The 22,632-nt window shown below is 41.4% G+C and overlaps 2 protein-coding genes across 2 annotated transcripts; both read right to left on the bottom strand.

Annotated features, from left to right (window-relative positions):
- Positions 1-397: 397 nt before the first annotated feature.
- LOC139448833 (uncharacterized) lies at positions 398-6,518 on the bottom strand. The gene is made up of 4 exons (XM_071230360.1): positions 6,464-6,518; positions 4,706-4,830; positions 3,744-4,080; positions 398-891 (listed from the first exon to the last, which is right to left on the bottom strand). The coding sequence occupies exons 1-4, from the start codon at positions 6,516-6,518 to the stop codon at positions 398-400; spliced, it is 1,011 nt and encodes a 336-aa protein (XP_071086461.1).
- A 6,108-nt stretch (positions 6,519-12,626) lies between these two features.
- LOC139448832 (uncharacterized protein 5) lies at positions 12,627-18,420 on the bottom strand. The gene is made up of 3 exons (XM_071230359.1): positions 18,363-18,420; positions 15,853-16,055; positions 12,627-12,893 (listed from the first exon to the last, which is right to left on the bottom strand). The coding sequence occupies exons 1-3, from the start codon at positions 18,418-18,420 to the stop codon at positions 12,627-12,629; spliced, it is 528 nt and encodes a 175-aa protein (XP_071086460.1).
- Positions 18,421-22,632: the final 4,212 nt, after the last annotated feature.

The raw sequence follows: 22,632 nt of genomic DNA, 5'->3' as shown, positions 1-22,632 counted from the left end.
TGTATTGTTGACAATACTGCCCACCGCAGGTTGTTCTGGCTGAGCTTGTCTCTATAGCCTCGTTAACACACCTGGAAACCTACATTCAACTACTTGTTCAACCCAAGTCGGACCAGCCTTGTGTCTAAAGCGTTCGCTCATCATGCCGGAGACCTGGACTCGATTCCCCACATGGGTGCAATATATGATCCTTTTTCAGTTGTCCCTAGCCGGGATATTACTGAAATATTTCTAACAGCGGCGTAAGATTATATTTACTCACACCAAGTCGGAGCACATCAACAAACGTATCCATAGTGATTATATAAAACGTCAGCACAAGAAAAAAATTCTTGCCGAAGCAGATTCCTTTGTCCTTAAAAGACATAATCGCAGTGAAGATTATATGAATGGATCACTAAGAATTCAAATACTCACAGAAGAGCCAGTGTCCATCAGAGCCTAATCCCGTAGTGATGCTGACGTATCCAACGTTGTTGGGTGTTGCGTCCGTCCACGACATGAACTCCCGTCTTCCAACAGTGACGCCATATCCCACTGCTACTCGACCATTGTCATAGCTTATCCAGAATGGTAAATGCTGATCCGGAGAGAGAGGCTTGTGAAGAGCAAATGCCTCGTTTGTGCCCTGCTTACTTTCTCGGATGACAGACTTTGTGTTGCCAAATCCTCCAATGACGATCTCGTACATGTTATTGTCAGTGTCGCCGTCGTTGGCGACCAAGGCAATGTTGGCGTCGTTTGAGGCCCGTACCCAGAACACGAGGGCCGGAATACAGTTACCTCTTCGTGTCAAGCGGACGCCACGGGTGGTAACAGACTGGTACTGGTAGACATTGTCTGTTGCAACACCTGCTACAGGTGCCCCACTGGACAAGCCTCCGTCAGAATCTGCAGGACAGGAGCGGTAAACAAATTATATCTGTACTAGAAAGTCTGTGTCTGAATATTTAACGTCGCGCTGGCATTGTCTCAGCCATATAGGAACGACAGCAAATAGCTGAATTCAACGACAATTATTTAAGAACTGGTAAGGACTATTTGGCTTGGAGTCAGAATGCTGCGTCTGAGTAGGCTATACATTTTAAACTGTAGCATGGCATCTTAGAAGACCAACATCATTAAACCGACATGCTTCTAAACCAGTACACATATAAGGCCCAAGTCAAATATAAGTCGTCATAAACGCCGCATATCCCACATGTTCACTTGGACTCAGATCTAGTGATCTGAAGGAAGATTGAAAAAATCCAATTTCGGTTTATGCTATGAAAAAAGTTGTAATAGTGTGGTCGGTTAGGTTGGCTCATGAATGGAATGACGCGTGTCCGAATGATTTTGTGTTGGAAATGAAAGACTGTGACGTTTCCTGTGACATGCACAAGGTCTGTTCCCACATTATGAGATATGGCTGCTCAGACAATAGCACTGCCACTACCAGCTTTGCCTTTGAACCCATGCTCTGCCATCTGGAATGAAATCCTGCTCTCAAATCGCGATTCATTACTGCTAACAACAGTCCTCCGTTGTCAAGTGGCAAATCTTTACAAAACTTAAAAAGACAATTAACTGGGCGTTCTAGTAAAGAGTATTATGAATCCCCCCCCGACACACACACACACACCAAATCAGGAAAAAAACATTATATACTAAGCAACAAAAGTTCCTTTAACACGATGTAAAACAAGAACCTGCATCTTGAAGAATTCTTAATTCAAACAGACAATGCACCAGTAAAACAAGGTTGCACATTTAATGACACATGTCTTGTACAGAAATGACTTCATGACAAGAGAAAGATGCAACAGACTTGTCAGTTCACACGTCAGTAGCGTGTGCCTCCCTCTCGCTTGGAAGCATGCAATGCATCTCCTTCATATTCAATTGGAGAAAGATCTGGAGAGGGAGCAGGTCATGGGATCACATTGACGTTGTTATGTCCAAGTCCTTGTTGAACAGTCCGGGCTACATGGGGTCGAGCGTTGTCATGGTGAAAAATCATGCCAGGTCTCTGTTAATTCGAAAACGGTACAACGATAGGCTGGATGACCTCGTCACGGTAACGCTGCACCATGACACTGCTTCCTCCGAAACGGTCTTCCACCACAGCACAGTCCTGAGCGTAACGTCCACTACGACGTCGGTTTACTCGTATTCGGCCATCGTCGTGGGACAGGTGATAACGAGACACGTCGGTGAACAGAACCTCCACTAAATTGCCGTTCAACGCACTCGTTGTCTACACAACTGCAGACGCAATCGGTCGCGTTTGTGCTACTATTTTCATATTTTCATATCCGATTTGAACATCAGAAAGGTTTTGTATGCAACCGATTGGCAAGGGGTGTCGCAGGAACTTTTGTTGCTGAGGGTATATGTTTTACGCAGTGACCTAAGAAAAAACCCAGCCATTCCCCGAAATATGAAATGGTCTGCTCCTAAACGTCTACGATCTACACTTTTGACTGAGGAAGTTTTGTTTGTTTGTTTGTTTGTTGTTTAACGCCACACTCAGCAATATTCCAGTTCTGTGACGGCAGTCTGTAAATAATCGAGTCTGGACCAGACAATCCAGTGATTGACGCTATGACCATCCACGCAATTGGAATACGATGACACGCATCAAGTCATCGGGCCTGACCATCCGATTCCGGTAGTCGCCTCTTACGACAAGCATAGTCGCCTTTTACGGCAAGCATGGGTTGCTGAAGACCTAATTTAACCCGGATCTTCACGGGTCCACTGCGGAAGTAATCTGCCAAAACCACTCATCAGTAGAATCGACTTTTGACGTCACTCTAAAACCTGAAGACATGTTCATTCCTCTTTTGTACTATATTGTAAAGATCCATAAAATTCGTTCAAAGAGAAATATATTGCTTAATTTTGATTTTCAACTTTTTACAAAGCTATCTAACAGGGCACACTTACGGGAACACGTTCCTCGATCCATGGGCATTTGTTACAAAACGTGGTGACCAAAGATATAGATATACATATTTATCTTCACAGTGTCAGGACAATTGGTGAAATATAAAAGAAAAACTGGTATAATACGATTTTGAAAAGCTGAACTTCCTCACTGAAAAGATCTATGAGACATTTGGGGATGGCGCTCAATACTTCCCCTTCTTGCTGAACTAGAATTTAAGATACCAGTGAAACGGCCTCCCTAAGGTTCAGAGTGACAAAACAATTTATGGCAAGAGGGATTACTTCAACATTACCTTTATCTTTAGCAATATTCCAGCAGCTGCAGCGTTTGGTGTCTACATTTAAAATATTTTAGGTACATCCAAGCCTGCTCTTTTAAGGATATTTTAAAGAGCGTCCAACGAGTCTTGCTCAAAGTTGTATCATCAAGGTTACACGTTTATAGTATACACGTGGAAGATATTTCCAAATTTGACGCATCAGTGGCCAAACTTATGCCAGATGCTATTCCCTATTTTGACTTGTACCATATGTTCCCATGTGTTTTTCAGGTGAACAATTGACCTGCCTTTACATGTGTTTGTGATGCGGATCACACACGCACCTTTTCGCGAATACCTAGTATCATCACTCTTTGATATTTATCTTTAAACACATGCCCATGATATAGTCGGAATCGACTTTGCTTTTGGCAGATATTTCTCATGTTTAAGGAAATGTTTTTTGTCGCTCTTATTTCAATTACACCTGAATACTATTCAAAGGTTGTTACACTCAACTCATACTATCTCCTCTGTATTAATCCTTACCAAACTGCCAGGACCCAGAAGACCCGAACCCCGTTGTGACGGCGAGATAGTTGACATCATAGGGAGCTGGGTCCGTCCAGGTCATGAACTGTCCTGCGCCAACAGTCGTTCCTGTGCCCACTGATATCACACCTCCTTCCCAACTGATCCAGAAGTCGCGGAATTCCGTGGAACTGAGAGGAGAATGAAATGTTTCGACCCTGTTGGTTCCCTGTCTGCTGTTTCTGATTACAGATCGCGTATTGCTAAATCCACCGAGGACGATTTCGTACATGTTCTGTCCCGTTTCGCCATCATAGGTAAGCAAAGCCACGTGGGCGTCATTTGAAGCCTCGACCTATAAAGTGAGCGGGGTATTTCTTAACGCCTCAGTAATCAGTACATATATTATCATGAGAGACTAAAAATAACCACAGACAGCTCTCTATATAAACGTTGCAGTCAGAATGATGCATCCGTAGTACTGCAGCTTTTTATCATACATTACCATCACTTGATACCTGTTTGTAATCCAGTTTACATTCTGAAATATGTCAAGTATCATATTTTGTCTTTTAGCGGATATAATGTTTCATCAAATTCCTAAATTTTGGATCCCATTTCTGTCTTAGCCTGTATATGTATTATCAAAAGCACATCTACAATATACGAAAACGTATTGGACAGTTCTCCTTGGTATAATCTGTAATCCAGGAAATGTTGGCATTTCATCGACCCTTACACCATGTGACCCAATACTTAAACATATTGACGAATGTGCTACACTGTTGGCGGTAAAACAATCAGGGACATCTATTTCGAGCCTGATGAATGAGCAAAAATGAAAAGGATAATCAAGCATGTACTAGAACTGTAACCACCCATGCCTCCTCTTTGATGGCTATATTACAATTGGTAATACCGGGGATATATTCTAACTAACAATGAGAAGTGATGAGAAATGATGAGAGGAGAAACTTCACTTTAAACTTGAAGGACTTTGTCTCTGGTATGAGCTTCACATCCAACTCTTGCAAGGACTGGTAGATGTACTGATTGTCCGTCTCCAGCTCCACATAGAGCCTCGTAGGTAACGGACCATGGCAGTCTAAGAAAGAAACAAATATTCAAGCAATATTACCGTACCCTGTACATAAAACAGTCTGAGGCAGACAAGTGGTGGATGACAGAAGTCCCCAATATACCCCATACAGTGTACTGAGAATATCTCTGATGTGATGTCATAATTCCTTTTGATATGCAATATGCTCGCCATCATATATACACTAAGGTAGTGTACATGACGGTGCATGTTACCAGAACATCTACAACGAAGCATGTCGCACACGGTACGGCAACAAACGATCCAAAGTGGACTGTGTTTCAATGTCTATGTCTGTTATACTTATCTGTCATTGAGGCGGTCGGGTAGCCTGGTGGTTAAAGCGTGCGCTCGTCACGCCGAAGACCCGGGTTCGATTCCCGACATGGATACAATGTGTGAAGCCCATTTCGGGTGTCCCCCGCCGTGATATTGCTGGAATATTGCTCAAAACGGTGTAAAACCAAACTTACTCACTCACTCACTTATCTGTCATTATTTCAATATCCTTCCTCTAAAGCCCTTTTAACATCACAAGTACATCTGACAGTATTTTACATGTGAAGTAGTTTGTTGTTCAAGGCAGCACATGGCATTATTTCAGTTATGGGACGGCTGCCTGTTGTGAACAACGATCCACTGCTACGATGTTACGCCATCAACCAAGTCAGTGAGTTTCATCACCCGATCCATTTGGTGGCCTTTGTGACAGGCCCCCGAGATATCGCGGTAAAATGGCTAACAAGCATAGTTTTAGCTATCTAAGTCTCCATATATTCCCCATGCAAAGTTAACTTATTCCGTGAAATATGTCAAACCTGTCGACGATGGAACTAAACCATCACATATCTATGTTTAAAACTAGTAAGAGAGCATCACAGAGTAGCTCTAAATACCTTGACATTGGCTTACAAACCCTCTTAGGTTGAGAACTAATTTTACGCTACTTTGAGGATACAGCATCGAACAATCTGTTACCGATTAATCATCAAATTTTACCAAGCACAACGTATTAAATTGTTACAATCAATCCAATTTCTACTAATGAGCCAATAAGGGAGAAGTCCTTGAGAGACGATGGTTTGAAATATCTGTCCCTTTGTGATGGAAAAACTGGCAAAGCCAAGCAGGACGTGCTTGATCGTGATTTGCTTATCACAAGGGATGTGTTTGATTGTTTGTTTGTTGTTTAACGCCGCAATATTCAATATTCGAGCAATATTCCAGCTATATGACGGCGGTCTGTATATAATTGAGTCTGGACCTGGCAATCGAGTTATTGACATCATGAGCATCGATCTACGCAATTGGAATACGATGATATGCATCAACCAAGTCAGCGAACATGACCTCCCGATACCGTTAGCCGCCTCTTTCGACAAGCATAGTCGCCTTTCACGGCAAGCATGGGTTGCTGAAGATAAATTCTAACCCAGATCTTCACGGGTCTATCACAAGTAAACACAACGGAGGATCCCCACAATTTGTAGTCATGCCTATACCTAGATTAGCAAATACGTCGTAAAATGACCTCTTCAAATCTGGACTGACAACCCAGTAGGTGTAACCGACAACTGGGTTATTTCATTCAATGTGTTAATAATATCCCCTTGGGTGTCCCACATCTTTTAATACTTACTTCGTACGGAGACATAGACCCAGGTCAAAAACAACAACATCCTCGGCGATGTCATGTTCAGTGATGAGATGCACGTTCAGAACTCAATGCGCTGATGTGGATATGGGAAGAAAACGTAGATGTGCGCCTCTTCTCACGTGATCTTGGAAACGAATATCGATCGGATGCAGTATCACGTTGTGCAGTTGGAACGGAGGAAAGTAATACTCCTAGCATTGTCACCTTAACGATTATATATAAGTAAGGATAAGAATTTATGGATGAACTTCTTCTTTATTACAATTAATTAATTATCTATTAGCACTTAATTGTAATAAAGAAGAAGTTCATCCATAAATTCGTATCCTTACTTAGTACTCCAACTTCTAAATGCCTATCAAAGAAGATATTATATAAACTGACTGGCGATGCCAAATTTCAGAATGTCCAAACTTGAAATAAAATACTGCGAAATGTAAAAACTAGTTCGTATGCTTTTACCAAACACAGCCAAATTGACCTTCTGTGAAAATGTCTATACGTAAGAAATAAGTTAGCGAGTGAGTAAGCGTTTACGCCGTTTTCAGCAATATTCCAGCAAAATGACTTACGTTATTAAAATCTAAATATCGTTTTAGTTTAGCATATCTGTAATGTGTCTTCGTGTCCATCGACCCCTTCTGGTCTGGTTTGTTTACAGGCAGGAATTCTGCTGTGTGGCGTCAGTCAACATTTACCTTTTCATTTAAATTGTGTGAGTGGCGGTGCTACATGTAGGGCAGGATATATTTACCCTTTTTGTGAACAGCTGGTGTTATCACTGATTTTCAGGGATAGTATATCAATACAATTTTTACTGCCATTTTGCCTTTTAAGCCCAATGGAATCTGTTTCGGCAACAATTGAGTATTTTGGCCATGGGCATTTTATGTTAACATTATAAAATTGTAATTAACTATATAAACGACATAATAGTCATTCTTGTGAAGAAAATCTCCAATCGGTATAGAGGCACTGAATCATCGATATATAGCATCAACATTTACAAGAGAATCACAACAATCATGACAAGATTGTCACGTTAGCAGAGAGAAAGGACCATCAGTACGATACAGGTGAAGATCCGGGGTAGAATAGATCTTCAGCAACCCATGCTTGCCATAACAATGCTTGTCGTAAGAGGCGACGAACGGGATCGTGTGGTCAGACTCACTGACTTGGTTGATGCATGTCATCATATCCAAATTGCGTGGATCCATGCTCATGCTCATATAGCTGGGATATTGCTGAGCGGGGCGTTAAACATGAAACAAACAAACAAAACAGCAACCTCTGGATCCCCACGCATCACAATCACAAGACTTATGACTTTATATTTTCCGCCATGCTGGTCGTACCAGGGACAAGCCCAGGACCGGCAGACCAACGCGACCAGGCCAAAAGCCAACACCAACAGAAAGCCAACCAAAGTAGTGATGAGACCAGCGTCGGTGGCACCTGTCATGAACACAAAAATAAAATTGGGAGGTCTGTTTCACTTTCTTGTCTTACGTACGGTGCCTAATGAACGTACGGTGCAGCCTTAGTTACTGACACTCCCGTTATCTCTTGACAACCAAAGAAGGGAGGGATAAGCGTGCCATGGTTTGTCTGGTCCAGACTTGATTATTTACAGGCCACCAACACAAATTTACCAAATTGAGAAACATCTCAGATCTGCATGACTTCAGGTTTTCATCCCACATCAGTCTGGCATGTCTTGAAATAACTGAAATACTGCCGCATGGAAATCAAACTCAGTCAATCACTCAAGTAGACCCCGGGGTAGACTAGGTCTTCAACAACCCATACTTGCTGTAAAAGGAGACTGTGTTTGTCGTAAGATGCGACTAACTGGATCGGGTGGTCAAGCTTGCTGACTTGGTTGATGCATGTCATCGTATCCCAATTGCGTGAATCGATGCTCATGACGTCAATCACTGGTTTGTCTGGTCCAGTTTCGATTATTTACAGACCCCCGTCATATAGCTGGAATGTTGCTGAGTGTGGCGTTAAACAACAAACAAGCAAGGAAACAATCACTCAAGCCAACTGTTCAGATGATGTGAAGCAGACATAACCTATAAACTTATACTTTAGCTTAGAGGTTTAAAACTCTGACACGTTCAGTTCTCACTTTTTCTGAAGTGAATGTGGGATAGTGTTTGACATTCAATCTAAAATCAGATCTTTTAGGCAGAGACGATATATACCGTATAAAAGGAAGTCGCGTAAGGAGAAATTGTTAATCATCCTGTCAGCTGTCGAGGCTTCTGTATTCTCGATACGAGTGAGTGAAGCCTGCAATCCAACATGTGTGTTTACTGTATCTTGAAGCCAAATGTAGGTTCGGGCATGATTTCGCTAGTTTACTTATACTGTCGTTTCTGAGCGCCATGGCATCTACACCTTGGCTCAGGAACCCACGCATCCTTCATTTAAATCAAACGGTCAAAGTTCGGTCAGGGTTCACCTGATGCGACCTCCTATGGCGGCTTGTAATGAATTTGTTCGATAGTCTGAGTCTTTAGTTACCCTAGGTAACCGATATACTAGCAGATGTCATTTGGTTCGGCAGCTGATGAATTCAATTATCCCTCGAGCTGGTGCAAATATTGAAATGTACCATGCAGAGTTTTCACATTGAAGTGTTACAGATGACCGCATTTGTTTTACGAAGTTCCCGTGCGAGAAACGAAAACATTTCTTTGTATTTTGTTTGACGCCAAAATCGGCTAATTAGCAAACCTTAGATTACTGCACTTGTGATTTGATTTATTGTTTGTTTGTTTTTTGTTTTACGCCGCACTCAGCAGTATTCCAGCTATATGACGGCAGTCTGTAAATAATCGAGTCTTGACCAGACAATCCAGCATCGATCTACGCAATTGTGATATGATAACATGCATCAACCAAGTCAGCGTGCCTGACCATCCCATCTCACTGCAAGCGTAGTTTGCGGGGGAGCTATTTGAACGTATCCTGCATCTCATGCTGGTCGTAAATGTAAGAGGTGACTAAATGTATCGGGGGGTAAGACTCGGTGACGTGTCTAAATTTCGTAGATCTTTGCTTAATAATTTCATTTTTATTTGAGTCGATTATTCACACGCCGCCGTCATATATCTGGAAAAACGTTTGTGCGATGTTAACAAAATAGGATTTTAGGCTTCTGGACTAATGTATTAAAAAATAGCCGTCAAAGAATAGACGAACAAATGTTACCATCGTTGTTCTGTAGGTCTTTTACTTTCCTGTATAATTCTCTACAAAAACTAACTACAAAACCAAAAGGGTGAAGCTGACATGTCCAGTTCCAATTTGTTTATGTTTACATTGCGTGCGTTCTTGTGTGTTGACTCGCCTTTGCGTGTGTTTGAATTGGGTGCCAACAGTGCGGCAAGATACTCTCACCTTTTTTGCGAAAACCTGGTATCATTACCATTTGATAGTGATTCACAAGCACATGCTTAGAATCGTGCAGTCGGCTCTGCTTTTGGGTGATATTTCTTCTGACCATGTAAGTTTGGTCGTTTTTATTATACTCCCTGCCCCCTGTGAATATCCTGGTTAGAATAGGTCTTCAGCAACCCATGTTTGTTGTAAGGTCAACAAACAAGCAAAACAACTACAGTATGTACCTGTATGCATCAAGTATATTTCTTCTGAACACAAGGGTGCAATGTACATCAGCACAGGGTCGATACGACAAAAACAAAATCAATGTTAATTCTGATGAAATCGTATTAGGTTCATAACTTGCTTCAGTTATCTGCCATGATTCTTTGAAGTAATATAGATCTAAATCTTAAAAGATCGAAACAGTATCTCAGTCGTTTAGTTCCTTTGCGTAATCAATATCAGTTATATTTTATTTGTAACTATTATATATATGTGAAACTATATATCAGCAAATTGTACAATACTTTAAGAAATATACATTGTGTCTCGTCGTTCCGGAGAAGCTGCTATCATAGAGTAAGTGTAGAACGGTTCAAACAGATGTACCAGCATCAGCAGAACTCTACAAGAGGGTGTACCAACGGTGTTCTGAAACACAACAGGCAATGAATAAAGATTCAGAAGTCCTCATCTTGTGCTAGTACATCCCTTGACGAAAACTACACCAGGTGGACAAGTAGCTCTCCAATAGAACAACTCAGAAACAAAGAAGGATATGTATATATGAGGAATGTCTGTTGAGGGGTCGATAGAGCGATATTGGTGCTAATATGATTGTATGCCTTTGCTTGTATATTGGAGCTACGATCATCGTCGTAGCTCTGTGATCGCTGGTCTTTGATTGAGGTAATGCATTATATGTTAGAAAAATGGAACAAACAATGAAATATGGAACTGAGCAAAGTAACAACTACAAAGCGACCGTCTTATCCAATTTAACTGCCTCTTACGACATTCAATAGAGTGCTGGTGATCCATTTTAACTTTGGTCCACACGGGGCTAATATGCCAGTGTTTAGCTACTGGGTGTTGATACATATTACATTGCATCTTTTGATGAAGCGGTAACGTTCAGAAACTTTCGGTCAGGTAAACGTGTATTTCATAATCATTTTCACCATGCGTGGGGTTCTTTGGGCCTGTCAAATGTAAGATTTCTAAAGCAAATAGTTTCTATTTCTTGACGACCTCGATTCGGAAAGGTCGAGGATAGACAAGGACCCTTTTGTACCCACTGGGATGTTGAAAGGAATCTTTAGAATTTGGGCATGAATCTTGTCGGACATGTTTCAGTGGCTGACAATTAACTTGTGTATGTTCTTACACTTACAAGTCTTGGACGTTTGAAAAGATCAAATATATAATTGAACGAAAGTCTGAATTGTAAATCTAGGTATGGGCAAGTCAAAAAGCCTGATTTCCAGGGATTTGCAGAATCGTTTTTGTCTGGTATTTGAATATGAGCAAGTCTTTGGAGCAAGCTGAATTTTAGGGGATGTCACCTGTAAACAGCATGAACATAGTAGCAATAGGTACAGGTTAATGACGCGTTTTAGCTTCACCTATACATTTATAGTGGCAATGTTCAATTGTTGAAAATTCAAAGTCAAAATGTTAGTCATACATGCGTGAACACAGCTCACCAATTTCATTATATTTTGTTAAAGTTTTGTTCCTTTCCAAGTTATTCATATCCACTTCCACTCTCGTTCTTCATATTACTTACTCAATGCCCAGAAAGTACCACCCTCGCCCCTGAAACTACTTACACAAAGCTGGGAAAGAATCGCTCTCTCTCTCCTGATACTACTTACAGGTAGCTTACGTTTTGCCCCTTCATCAGTTGAATGACTGTAGCCCCTCAACGACATGCCACACAATAAAAAGTTGGTATCCATCAAATAGTTTTATATCTGCACCTTCGACCAACGTCTAAACGCCAGTCAAAGTCTTACTTAAACATAGCCCAGAAAGTTTCACTTCACTCCTCATACTACAAACACAAAGACCAGAAGGATTTGCTCTCGCGTCAAACGCTGGTAAAAGAAGGCCTAGATTCACTCTCGCTTCTAACACAACAAAAAGAAGGCAGAGAAAGAATATATCTCGTTAATAATACTAAAAACCCAAGGCCCAGAAAGAATCAATCTTGATGGGGTTTAATGCTTGAGGCCCATTTCTAGTGTTCCCCGCCATGATATTTCTGGATTATTGCTTAAACGTGTGAAATAATATTTAGGCACATGCTCCTGATGCGAGTAAAACAGCGCCCAGGGAGTATGTCGCTCTTTATACGACGTACACAGCACCCAGAAAGCATCACTCTTGTTTCTTTATACTACTTCCACAGGGCCCAGAAAGTATCACTCTCGCTCCTGATACTACTAACACAGGCCCCAGAATGTATCACTTTCGCTCCTTATACTACTTACACAGGGCCCAGAAAGTATCACAATTGTTTCTTTATACTACTTGCACAGGGCCCAGAAAGTATCACTCTCGCTCCTGATACTACTTACACAGGGCCCAGAATGTATCACTTTCGCTCCTGATACTACTTACACAGGGCCCAGAAAGTATCACTCTCGCTCCTGATACTACTTACACAGGGCCCAGAATGTATCACTTTCGCTCCTGATACTACTTACACAGGCCCCAGAATGTATCACTTTCGCTCCTTATACTACTTACACAGGGCCCAGAAAGTATCACTCTCGCTCCTGATACTAGCTGCGTTGATGACATGTTGATTCTCGAATTTGTGTCGGAGGAACCGGTCCTGCGGGGGTTTGTATCCCCGCCCCACCCATATCTCATCCCCGCACCAGGAGATCCAGAAGTAGTTGAAGAAGCGGCAGTTGAGGCTCTTGTCTTTCACCCATTCATCAAACTTACACCCAACACATTGCCGTATTCCTGATCGGGTGTTTTTCATTCCTCCAATGACAACCTGAAGATGGAAACGTACGATATGAGGATTCAAATATTATGAAATCACTGTTCCTTTTGGCGATTCCTGAGCAGGATAGCTCCCTAGAATGCCAAATGACTCTTGCTAAAACGATGTACACCACTGAAGGCCTTACGACTGCTTAAAAAAAATATGGCATAGCGTGGAGATCATTCCACACATCAGTTACAAAAATGATGTCCGATGCAATTCCTTTTTTTGATTAGGTTCCACTATTTTAGTTCAGGTGAACATTTGACTTACCTTTGCATGTATTTGTTACGGGTGCCACCTGTAGGACAGAATATGCTCCTCTTTTCACCAACACGTGATATGATCACAATCGTACAATGGACCCTGCATTTAGCAGATATGTCTTATTATTATGGAAAGAATTGTGTTGCTTTTGTTTGTAACAGACATAAAAAGGATCAGATGGTTACAATGCATAGCCTGGTGTACTCTGTGTCACTGTGCCCCAGCAACCTATGCTGGCCGTAAGAGGTGACCAAAATGGGTAGTCAGTTGCTGTGACGTTGTTGACAGCGTGTCCTCGCTCCCCGTCGGCGTGGATCGTTCCTCACAATATCGATCACCTCATAGTCTGGTCAAGACACGATTATATACAGGCCTCCGACATGTAGCGTGGAATATTGTTGAGTGCGGCGTGAAACAACACACACATAAACAGAACAAACACTGTGCCCCCACGGCGTGGATCGTTGTTCATGTTGTCAGGCACAGTTTTCCGGCCCCAGGGTCGTCTATTTACAGCCCGCTCTGAGTTTTTAGACCGCCGTCATATAGCTGGAAAATTGGTTCCGTGAGATTCCAAGCCCGTCATGCTGAACACCATACATGTACAAACTGGAACCTCTGACAGTGATCTGCCAGGAGGGAAGACTCTCCTGGGCACCATTCCTGCAACTCTTAAGCCGTTCATCAAGGTTCTGGTGGACATACTTCGACAGGGTAGTCATTATAGTTTCAGGACGGGACCCCTTGTAAAGGACTGTAGTCGCACTTGTTGCAGCAGTCCCTGTCTTAACGCAGTGACGTCGCTGTAGGGTTTTCTGAACTTGGAAGTCCTTGAAAGCATTGGTTTGACCTTGTTTTCGCACCAACTGGCTGACTACTGTGTAATGGTACCCTATGTTTTACGCCAGATAGACAACCCCGATTATTTGTCATCTTTGCACCTCTGATATCTTTCGTGTCGTGCACATGGAATGATTAAACAGTGCGCTACAGCTGATTACAGTACCAAAATTCGACGCCTGAACATACTGCAGTTTGGGCAATGTATGAGTGGCGTCACCGATATACATGAACGGTCACATTCTTTCGATGGAACACCATTCATGACATTATGATCATTGCCATTATCAACGCCGCACTCAGCAATATTCCAGCTGTATGATGGCGGTCTGTAAATATACGAGTCTGGACCAGACAATCCAATGATTGCCATCGTGAGCATCGATCCACGCAACTGGGATACGATGATATGCATTAACCAGGTCAGCGACCCTGACTACCCGATCCCGTTAGTCGTCTCTTACGACAAGCCTAGTCGCCTTTTACGACAAACATGGGTTGCCATTACAGTTGAAATTAGAGGTGACATGTTATAATTCATTACCTCAGGGGGTGCATAACTTTCACTCCAAGTCTATATATGTCGTTTAAAAATAGTCCAGGTACAAAGGGTTAATTGATAAGTTCTGAACCTCACACAGAAAGACCTGACCTAGAGACATTAAAAGACTTATTTTTGAACATAATCACTTTCAATATTGATACACGTCTGCCAACGATGTTCGAGAAATTTTATACCAGTCCTTCCCTTGGCTGTCCAAAAGGTTCTCCGCAGCTCCAATGACGTCATCGTTCGAGTTGAATTGGGCTCAAAGCCACAATCGAGGATCGTAATCCATGGCAGTGACTGGTTTGTGCACTGGAACATTGTCCTGGTGGAAGATTACATCTTTTCCTAGTATTCATTTTATCCCATAATTGCCCCAAAAGGGCAGGATAATATGCTCCGTTTATTGTCTGCCCTTATGGAAGAGAGTCCACCATAATGACACCCCCAGCACCCCAGAACAGTGAGGCCATAACTGCCCCAGCTGATGGGATAGTCTTTGCCTTATTTGGTGGTGGTGATGACACATGCTTCCATTGTTTTGACTGTTGTTCTGACTTGAAGAACCCAGGTTTCATTCATAGACACTTGTTGTAAGAACCTAACTGGTTCAGCCTCAAACAGAGGTAGATTATCACAAGTCATCTTGTGCCTGGTGCGTTTTTTTATCAAATGTCAGAAGCTTTGGAACCCAACGAGTTACAACTTTCTTCATTGCCAAAGTGTCTGTGATAATGAAATGTACACTCTCATAGGAAACGAACTAGCATTGTCCGGCCGGCCATCACCATATCTTGGATTCTCTTTCTTGTGCTGCTGACGTAACAGGCCTTCCGGGAAAGGGGCCCTCTTCAAGGATTTCCCTGCCACGTTCCTTAAGTTGTACTCATATCTTCATGGAAGTACTTAATCAATGAACATTCCTCAAGTTTGTCCATTTTCCAAAGGTCACAGACCCCTGCTTAAACTGACTTGTAGCAACGACTCAAGACTTTGTGGATATACCCCTGTGAGATCATGTAATGCCCATTAAGATTTCACTATTACACAAATCCTTCTATGTGAGGTTCAGAACTCATCAGTCAACCCTCCTACATAGCACATATTAGCGTTATGGTTAGAATAGACCCCAAACAACTCATTGCTGGTCGTAACGGGTGTTCAGGCTCGGAGACACAATTGTTATATGGATTGTTATCCTTCACTGGTTTGCCTGGTCAAACCCTGTGATCTATGAAGTAGCTGTGACATAGCTGGAATACTACAGGCCTCGGCATGAAACAACAGTAACATCATACAATGCTGTAACGTTACCTCATAAACAGAATTCTTGAAGTCCGCTGCATCGTTCTGGAGTAAGATGTGAGCCCCAAAACAGGACCTAGCGGCAAAAACAAGAACTTTGGAGTCATTGACGTTAAGTCCAACTTCGCCTAGCGGCACCCATGCTCTATACTCTGGTGTCCTGATCGGGATGAGGTCTCCGCCGCCTGCAACCTTACACTGCAGACTGGACACTGTAAGGAAGAGCATGATTAGGCAGATATGTATACTGATTATGGACCAATGTTTGATGTCTGGGGGCTGGGTTGTTTTTAAAAAATAATATTTTGCCTCTAACATTACAAAAAAAAATAATAGTTTTCCCTCAGGGTTAAAAAGGTAATATTTTTCGCTGGATATTCTGATGTCTTGACACAATATAAAGATATACGGCTCTTCATTTCCGTCTTGAAGCAGTGAAAACGATTTTGTCGGTGACAAAAATCCCCTCCACCCAATGATCGTCCCGAGGCTTCAGGAAACCTATCCGGATCGACCGTTTGGAAACTCTGGCAACATGGGCTCGTGGATTTACAACGCACTTTTACATCTCCTACATATACTGGCGACAAATCAGAACATATCGTTAAACCTATATGCCAATCTCTTCGCTAATTACTTACCTCCAAATACGACTATTTGATATTTAAAAATGAACTCTCAAACGAAAATCGGTATTGGTCATGGAAACCAAGGTATCGTTTGATTTTGATTTGAGATATTTGACATACTATAATCCCTGTCAACGAATCAACGAGCATTCAAATAATTTTTTAAACGGGTTTCATAAGTTTCAAATAATAATTGTATGCCCCTAATTAAACAAACTATTGGACAAACAGAGCTCCAGATAAGCTGCGTATCTGCGTGAAATACGCATCAGAAATGCAGAAATACACAGTAAAATATAATCCAAGCGTATCAAATACGCAACGAATATTACAGATAACTACAAAAATAAAACTGGTGCGTATCATCAAAATATTGTGAACTAACCCTGCGTATTCGATTAGCAAATCAGCAACTTATTTTGAAATTATAAAGGGGCGCTCCGTCAACCTTGCCAAACTCCACGATGACAGTTACATCATGATCATTTGCCATCACACTTTCTTGTTGAAGTATCGTGGTATTTTTGAGTCCTATAAAGCTCTCGAACCCACACGACACCAGTTTGCAGGGACTAGATGAATAGTGTTTTTAAATATTTAACTTAAATACCCACATGTGTAAAAACTAGTGGGTAACAGAAATTTGAATACGCAGGTAGAATTACTGATACCCAATGATTTTAAAATGCATGGGTAAAATACCCACAACACCAAAAGCTTATCTGGAGCTCTGTGGACAAACGCATCATAGCATAATCTAAGATTAATAGGTATATACTTTTTGGACAGTCAGAAGAAAGTTTTAAATGATGATATTGGAATTTGAACGTTACATTGTGGAGAATGGAAATCGTCTAAGAGAGTTATTACAAGTTTATAGACTGCAGAGAGCTTGACGAACAACGTCGCACTGTTCCCTGTCTGTGGAACGTGAAGGACGAAGTCATGGCATATGAACTGAAAGTTATATGTAGCCTCTCCCAAAGTGACACGGACGAAACACTTCTGGGTTGGAGTACTGACGGATCATATGGTAATCAAGAAATATTTTCAACTCCCATAAATTCTTCTTTGAGAGGCATTTAGAATTGGAATACTATGTAAGGATGGATGAACAACTTCTTTATTACAATTAAGACCGACGTTTCGATGTAGGTTCTAACACCGTTATTAAGCAAGTGATTTACAGAGTATGGTTGACAAGTATATACAGGATAGAAAGCAGTGTTTATACAGTTGGGAAGGTTTAAGATGCAGTTACGCTGCTGCAGTGGAGAGGCCTGTTATGTACACAGAAGGGCGTACCCTGAAACGTCGCCTCTAATTGTAATAACGAAATTATTCATCCATATATGTTATTCTCACTTCCAATAAATTCGTTTTAGAAAACACTTTAATAAGAAAACAGAAATCAGGTTAAACGGATATTCATCATGGGAATAAGTGGTCATCGTACCCCTGTAGTTCGTTACTTATACGTTCAGTGCCGCATTCTAGATTTGACTATTTACAGGCAGGATTATTACCAGGGCGTAATGCTATTCACTGACACATTCCCCCGTGAAGATCAGGGTTAGAATGGGTTTTCAGCTACCCATGCTTGTCGTAATAGGCGACAAGCGGGATCGTATGGTCGTGCTTGCGGACTTGGTTGATGCATGTCATCGTATCTCAATTGCGTGGATCGATGCTCATGATGTCAATCACTGGATTGTCTGGTCCAAACTCGATTATTTACGACCGCCGTCATAAAGCTGGAATATTGTTGAGTGCGGCGTTAAACAACAAGAAAGCATTAACACACTTATTTGTGACAATGTTAAGTTAATGTAGCTATCAAACAAGATAACAATATGATAATAAATAATAATAATTATGATAAATCCTTACCTTGTGTGCTCACGTATACACTACATAGAGAGACAACGCCTAGCACTTTGTACCACATGATTGCAGGGTATGGAAACACGTCTTGTTGCACAGCCAGAACCTAGATATGACACTTTTATTGTCGTCACGAGGACGTGCGTTGTTTTAAGCCAACCTGTCATTAACGCGCACGCACATGTACGTCATGGGACGAGTAATCACGCTGTCATAGTTCTGATACATGAGCATATGTTATAGATGTAAATTGTGATTGTGCTTTGTCGTTTATGTTTATTTTCGTCATTCCTATTCTGCTCAAAGAGCTGTGTGTGTTTTTGACACGTGACACTAGTGGGCGTTTTCGTTAGGTTTGTGACACTTTATTGTTGTTTCCTGATTGTAGTTCGTTTAGGATGAGATTTTGTACGTGTCAGTTAAGAGGGTGATGTCGTGACGTGTGTTGATACCACTGTATACGGGTTCATTGAAATACTCGTGGTAATTCCGGGTTAGAATTAGAAGAAGAAGAAGAGGAAGAAGAAGAAGAACATATTTTATTAAAGTGTCACACACATATAAATGTGTCGGGCCAGATTTGGCCTATGAGACACTACAATTCAATAAATGTCTGTTAAAGTATAGTTTAAGATGTATACAGGTAACAATGACAATTATCTTTCATCTATGCTGAAAGGGTGTGAAATTGTTAATAAATAAGTTAGTAATGTACATAATTATATATAAGCAAGTGTCGACCTCCGTCGGTCGAACATTTGCGACACCATGACAGGTAGGGATGTGATGTTATTGTCATAATTCATAAACTTCTGTAATGAAGATTTTCCCAGAAACTTCGGGTCAGTCGTATAAAATTGGTTAAAATGAGTACCAGGTTCGAACTGGTACCAGCAACCTATGCTGGTCGTGAAGAATGGATCCGGTCGTCAAGGTCCGTGACTTGGTTGACTGCGTGTCATCGTACCCCGACGGCGCGAGTCGTTGCTCCATTACTTACGTGTACTTAGATGCATTATCTATTGCCGAGTTCGGCGTTAAAAAAATAAAAATATAAATGATGAATTAATTAAATAAGGAGCTTTAATGTCAAGTACTACAGATAAACCAGTTGTATTACATATGGAGAGGCAATACGAGAATGGCACATGCTATATATTTATTCTTTGCTTGATTTAAACATGCCATGGTGTTGTTTTACGATGTATAATCACTATTCAGGTGATGTATTCGACGTAACAATATAGGTCCCCAGAATCATATAACTAAATGAATCGGGTAGGCAGACTCGGTGACGTGGCTGATTTGCATGTCATCGTATCCCATTTTCGTGCAACGATGTTCATGATGTCATACTAATCGCTATCATGTGCACAGCGACCCAGACAATGAAGTAGCTTGTCGGTCATATCTCACTCACTATGCTTGTCGTAAAAGGCGACTAACGGGATTGGGTGGTCAGGCTCGCTGACTTAGTTGATGCATGTCATCGAACCAAATTGCGTGGATCGATGTTCATGACGACAATCACTGGATTGTCTGGTCCAGACTCGATTATTTACAGACCGCCGTCATATAGCTTGAATATTGCTGAGTGCGGTGTTAAACAACAAACCGACCATCATCTGGACCAGATATTTAACACATTGTGACCAAGATGAAAATTTAGCAGAATAAATCTTACTTATTTTCATACGATCGCTTCGTCTGAATTTATTATTTAGCGCTCCAATTTACACACACATGCACTATCCATATTAATCAAGGTAATGTACTTGAACACAAATATAGGCAATTCGATCTTACAGTTTTAACGAATTATACATCATAGAAGTTTAACATTCTATTAATATTTCTGCTATTAATTGTCATCCACACATGCTGGAAATAATGCATCTTATAGCCCATGCCCAACACTAGGTCAGCTCTTACCTTCAGTGAAGAGACTAAACGCATGAACGAAAGCTGTGCAAATCAATCTGTTTCAGGCTTGACACTTGCATATAGTACACTGTAGCCTAAAGTGTATGTGACATTTTTATTAGCTTCGCGACACGGCATTGTAACAAAACATAGTTTTTACTTTGTCGCGGGAACAAGGCATATTTCACCGTTTCTAATCTGTCGCTGAATGCATACCATTTTCTACCACGTCTCACAACATTGCATGCCCGTCTCCTTTTTCAGTAAGCAATCCCTAGCGTCTTAAATGGAGACAAGCTTGGCTTTGCACAGAAAGGTTCGCCGCCCTCAGCAATATTTCAGCTATATGACCGCGGCCTGTAAATAATCTAGTTTGGACCAGATAATCCAACTGGTATACGATGACACGCATCAACTAGCAATCTGATCCGTTTAATCGCCTCTTCCGACAAGCATGTGCTGCTGAAAACCAATTCTCACCGCGATCTTCACGGGGGTGCTATTCTTTTCGACTTTGCATAGTGACTAATATTGTTAGTTATAAGAAATATGTCATCCACCAGATAAATATGAAATATGATATTATGTTTTTACATACCACCTATTCCTTTCGGGCACGTTACTTTTGAGATGAAACAGATATTGTGAAAGGAGTGTGATATTGTCACGATCAACTTTACTTCATCACACAGACTTGGGTCATATGGATATGTTACAAAAACTGAAGAGGCAAATGCTTTGATCATGTTTTTTGTAAGAATACTATGACCATGTATGTCGTTAGGTAGTTGATTGGTTGATTGGTCTCTTCATATTGTCACGGCGTTGGCGACGGCGTTGGTCACTTCCTAAAACATCAACCACTAAACTGTCTGGTCCATATTCGATTATCTACAGGCCGCCGCATTCGCTGTATTCTTGCTGACTGGACCGCCTCCGTGGTCTAGTGGCAGAGCGTCCGCCCAGAGAGCGGGAGGTCCGGGGTTCGATTCCCGACTGCGTCATACCAAAAGACGTTAAAAGATGGTACTTGTTGTTACCCTGTCTGGCGCTCGGCATTAAGGGGCTAAAACAAGGACTGGTCGGCTCGGAGTCAGTATACTGTGTCTGAGTGGGGTATTAATGTTAAACTGCGGCATGGTATCTATCACTGGGCTAGCACTATAAATCGCCATCAGTCCGGTCTAGTACAAGCACACACACACACACACACACACACACACACACACACACACACACACACACACACACACACACGTGCATGCACGTCGCTATATAAGTGCAATAATCTTGGACGCGACGTTAAACGCCATTTCACCTCACCTCACCTTGCTGACTGTGGAGTAAAACAGCAGCATGACGACCTAGAATGAGAAGGCATCACAACATTGTCACATACATGATGTGTTATTGTTCGGTTTAATAATTTCAACAAAAGTTAAAAACTTGAAGCCCTGTGTTCTCTATTGCTGGGTAGGTCACAACAAGTGGAATTATCATCCAGTGACAACAAATACGAAATGTGTTGCATTCTTTGTTTTCTTCACAAGAGCTTTGAGTACTTTGAATACTCGGACAGTAATGGGCTGTGTTTAATGTGAAATGATGTCGCATCACGTCGGCAGTATCAGTCATATCGTGACTAATAACATATAAATGTATATTGCATGAAAGGTAGTAGACCCAAATGCATGAAGTACATACTATACAGTGGAGGCTAATGTAACAATTAGATTCACAATTTCAAATAAGTACTGTTCTGCTTTTGAAGGCATACTTGACAAATTCCAAGTCTCTATAGTTTGTGGTTGCCATTAGGCGAGCGAAATGTTGGATTGAAGGTAGAATTGCACATTCATTTTGTATGTTTTCTTTTCGATTACACATGAGTCGGAAAATCTGCTCTGATTGGCAAAACAAGGGAATTCGTAGGCTTATCTTAAAAAATGAATAACATTTTTGTCGAGTACTATAAGATAATAAATTTTAGTCCATTCTTGGCTGTACATATCTTTCAATCCGATTTTAAAAAGGCTTAGACAACAAACAATACATCGAACATAAAACCAAGCATTCTTACTTTCTTAGTTTGAGTTTTAACGTCCGCTTTCCGACATATGCGTATTTCGCGCACGAAGCCATATAGGGATGTAGTCGAGAAGGGTATGTCCGAAAGGTGAGGCAACTTGGAGGGGCTTTAAGGTCGCTTAATTGATTTTGGTGGAAATTTGAAATTTTGAAATATGCCATGATAATAAGGTGAGGGAACTAAACCAAGCATAGCTAAGACCTGAACTAAACAGAATATGCTTGATATTACTTGCCCAGCCCCTCGTCCGCGATAGCTTGCAGA

This window comes from Haliotis cracherodii, unplaced genomic scaffold, assembly GCF_022045235.1.
Source record: "Haliotis cracherodii isolate W230 unplaced genomic scaffold, xgHalCrac1.p SCAF_7, whole genome shotgun sequence".
In the NCBI taxonomy this organism is placed as follows: Eukaryota; Metazoa; Mollusca; class Gastropoda; order Lepetellida; family Haliotidae; genus Haliotis; species Haliotis cracherodii.
The sequence above is the reverse complement of the archived record's forward strand: the minus strand, read 5'-3'. Positions and strand labels throughout refer to the sequence as shown.

Excerpts from the sequence above, each read along its gene's own strand:
- LOC139448833 (XM_071230360.1), bottom strand. The coding sequence starts at position 6,518 with ATGACATCGCCGAGGATGTTGTTGTTTTTGACCTGGGTCTATGTCTCC. Across the intron at positions 4,831-6,463 it reads GGTCTATGTCTCCGTACGAA|ACTGCCATGGTCCGTTACCT; the intron begins GTAAGTATTAAA and ends TTTCTTTCTTAG. Across the intron at positions 4,081-4,705 it reads CAAAGTCCTTCAAGTTTAAA|GTCGAGGCTTCAAATGACGC; the intron begins GTGAAGTTTCTC and ends CTCACTTTATAG.
- LOC139448832 (XM_071230359.1), bottom strand. The coding sequence starts at position 18,420 with ATGTGGTACAAAGTGCTAGGCGTTGTCTCTCTATGTAGTGTATACGTG. Across the intron at positions 16,056-18,362 it reads TGTATACGTGAGCACACAAG|TGTCCAGTCTGCAGTGTAAG; the intron begins GTAAGGATTTAT and ends TCTTCCTTACAG. Across the intron at positions 12,894-15,852 it reads TCAAGAATTCTGTTTATGAG|GTTGTCATTGGAGGAATGAA; the intron begins GTAACGTTACAG and ends TTCCATCTTCAG.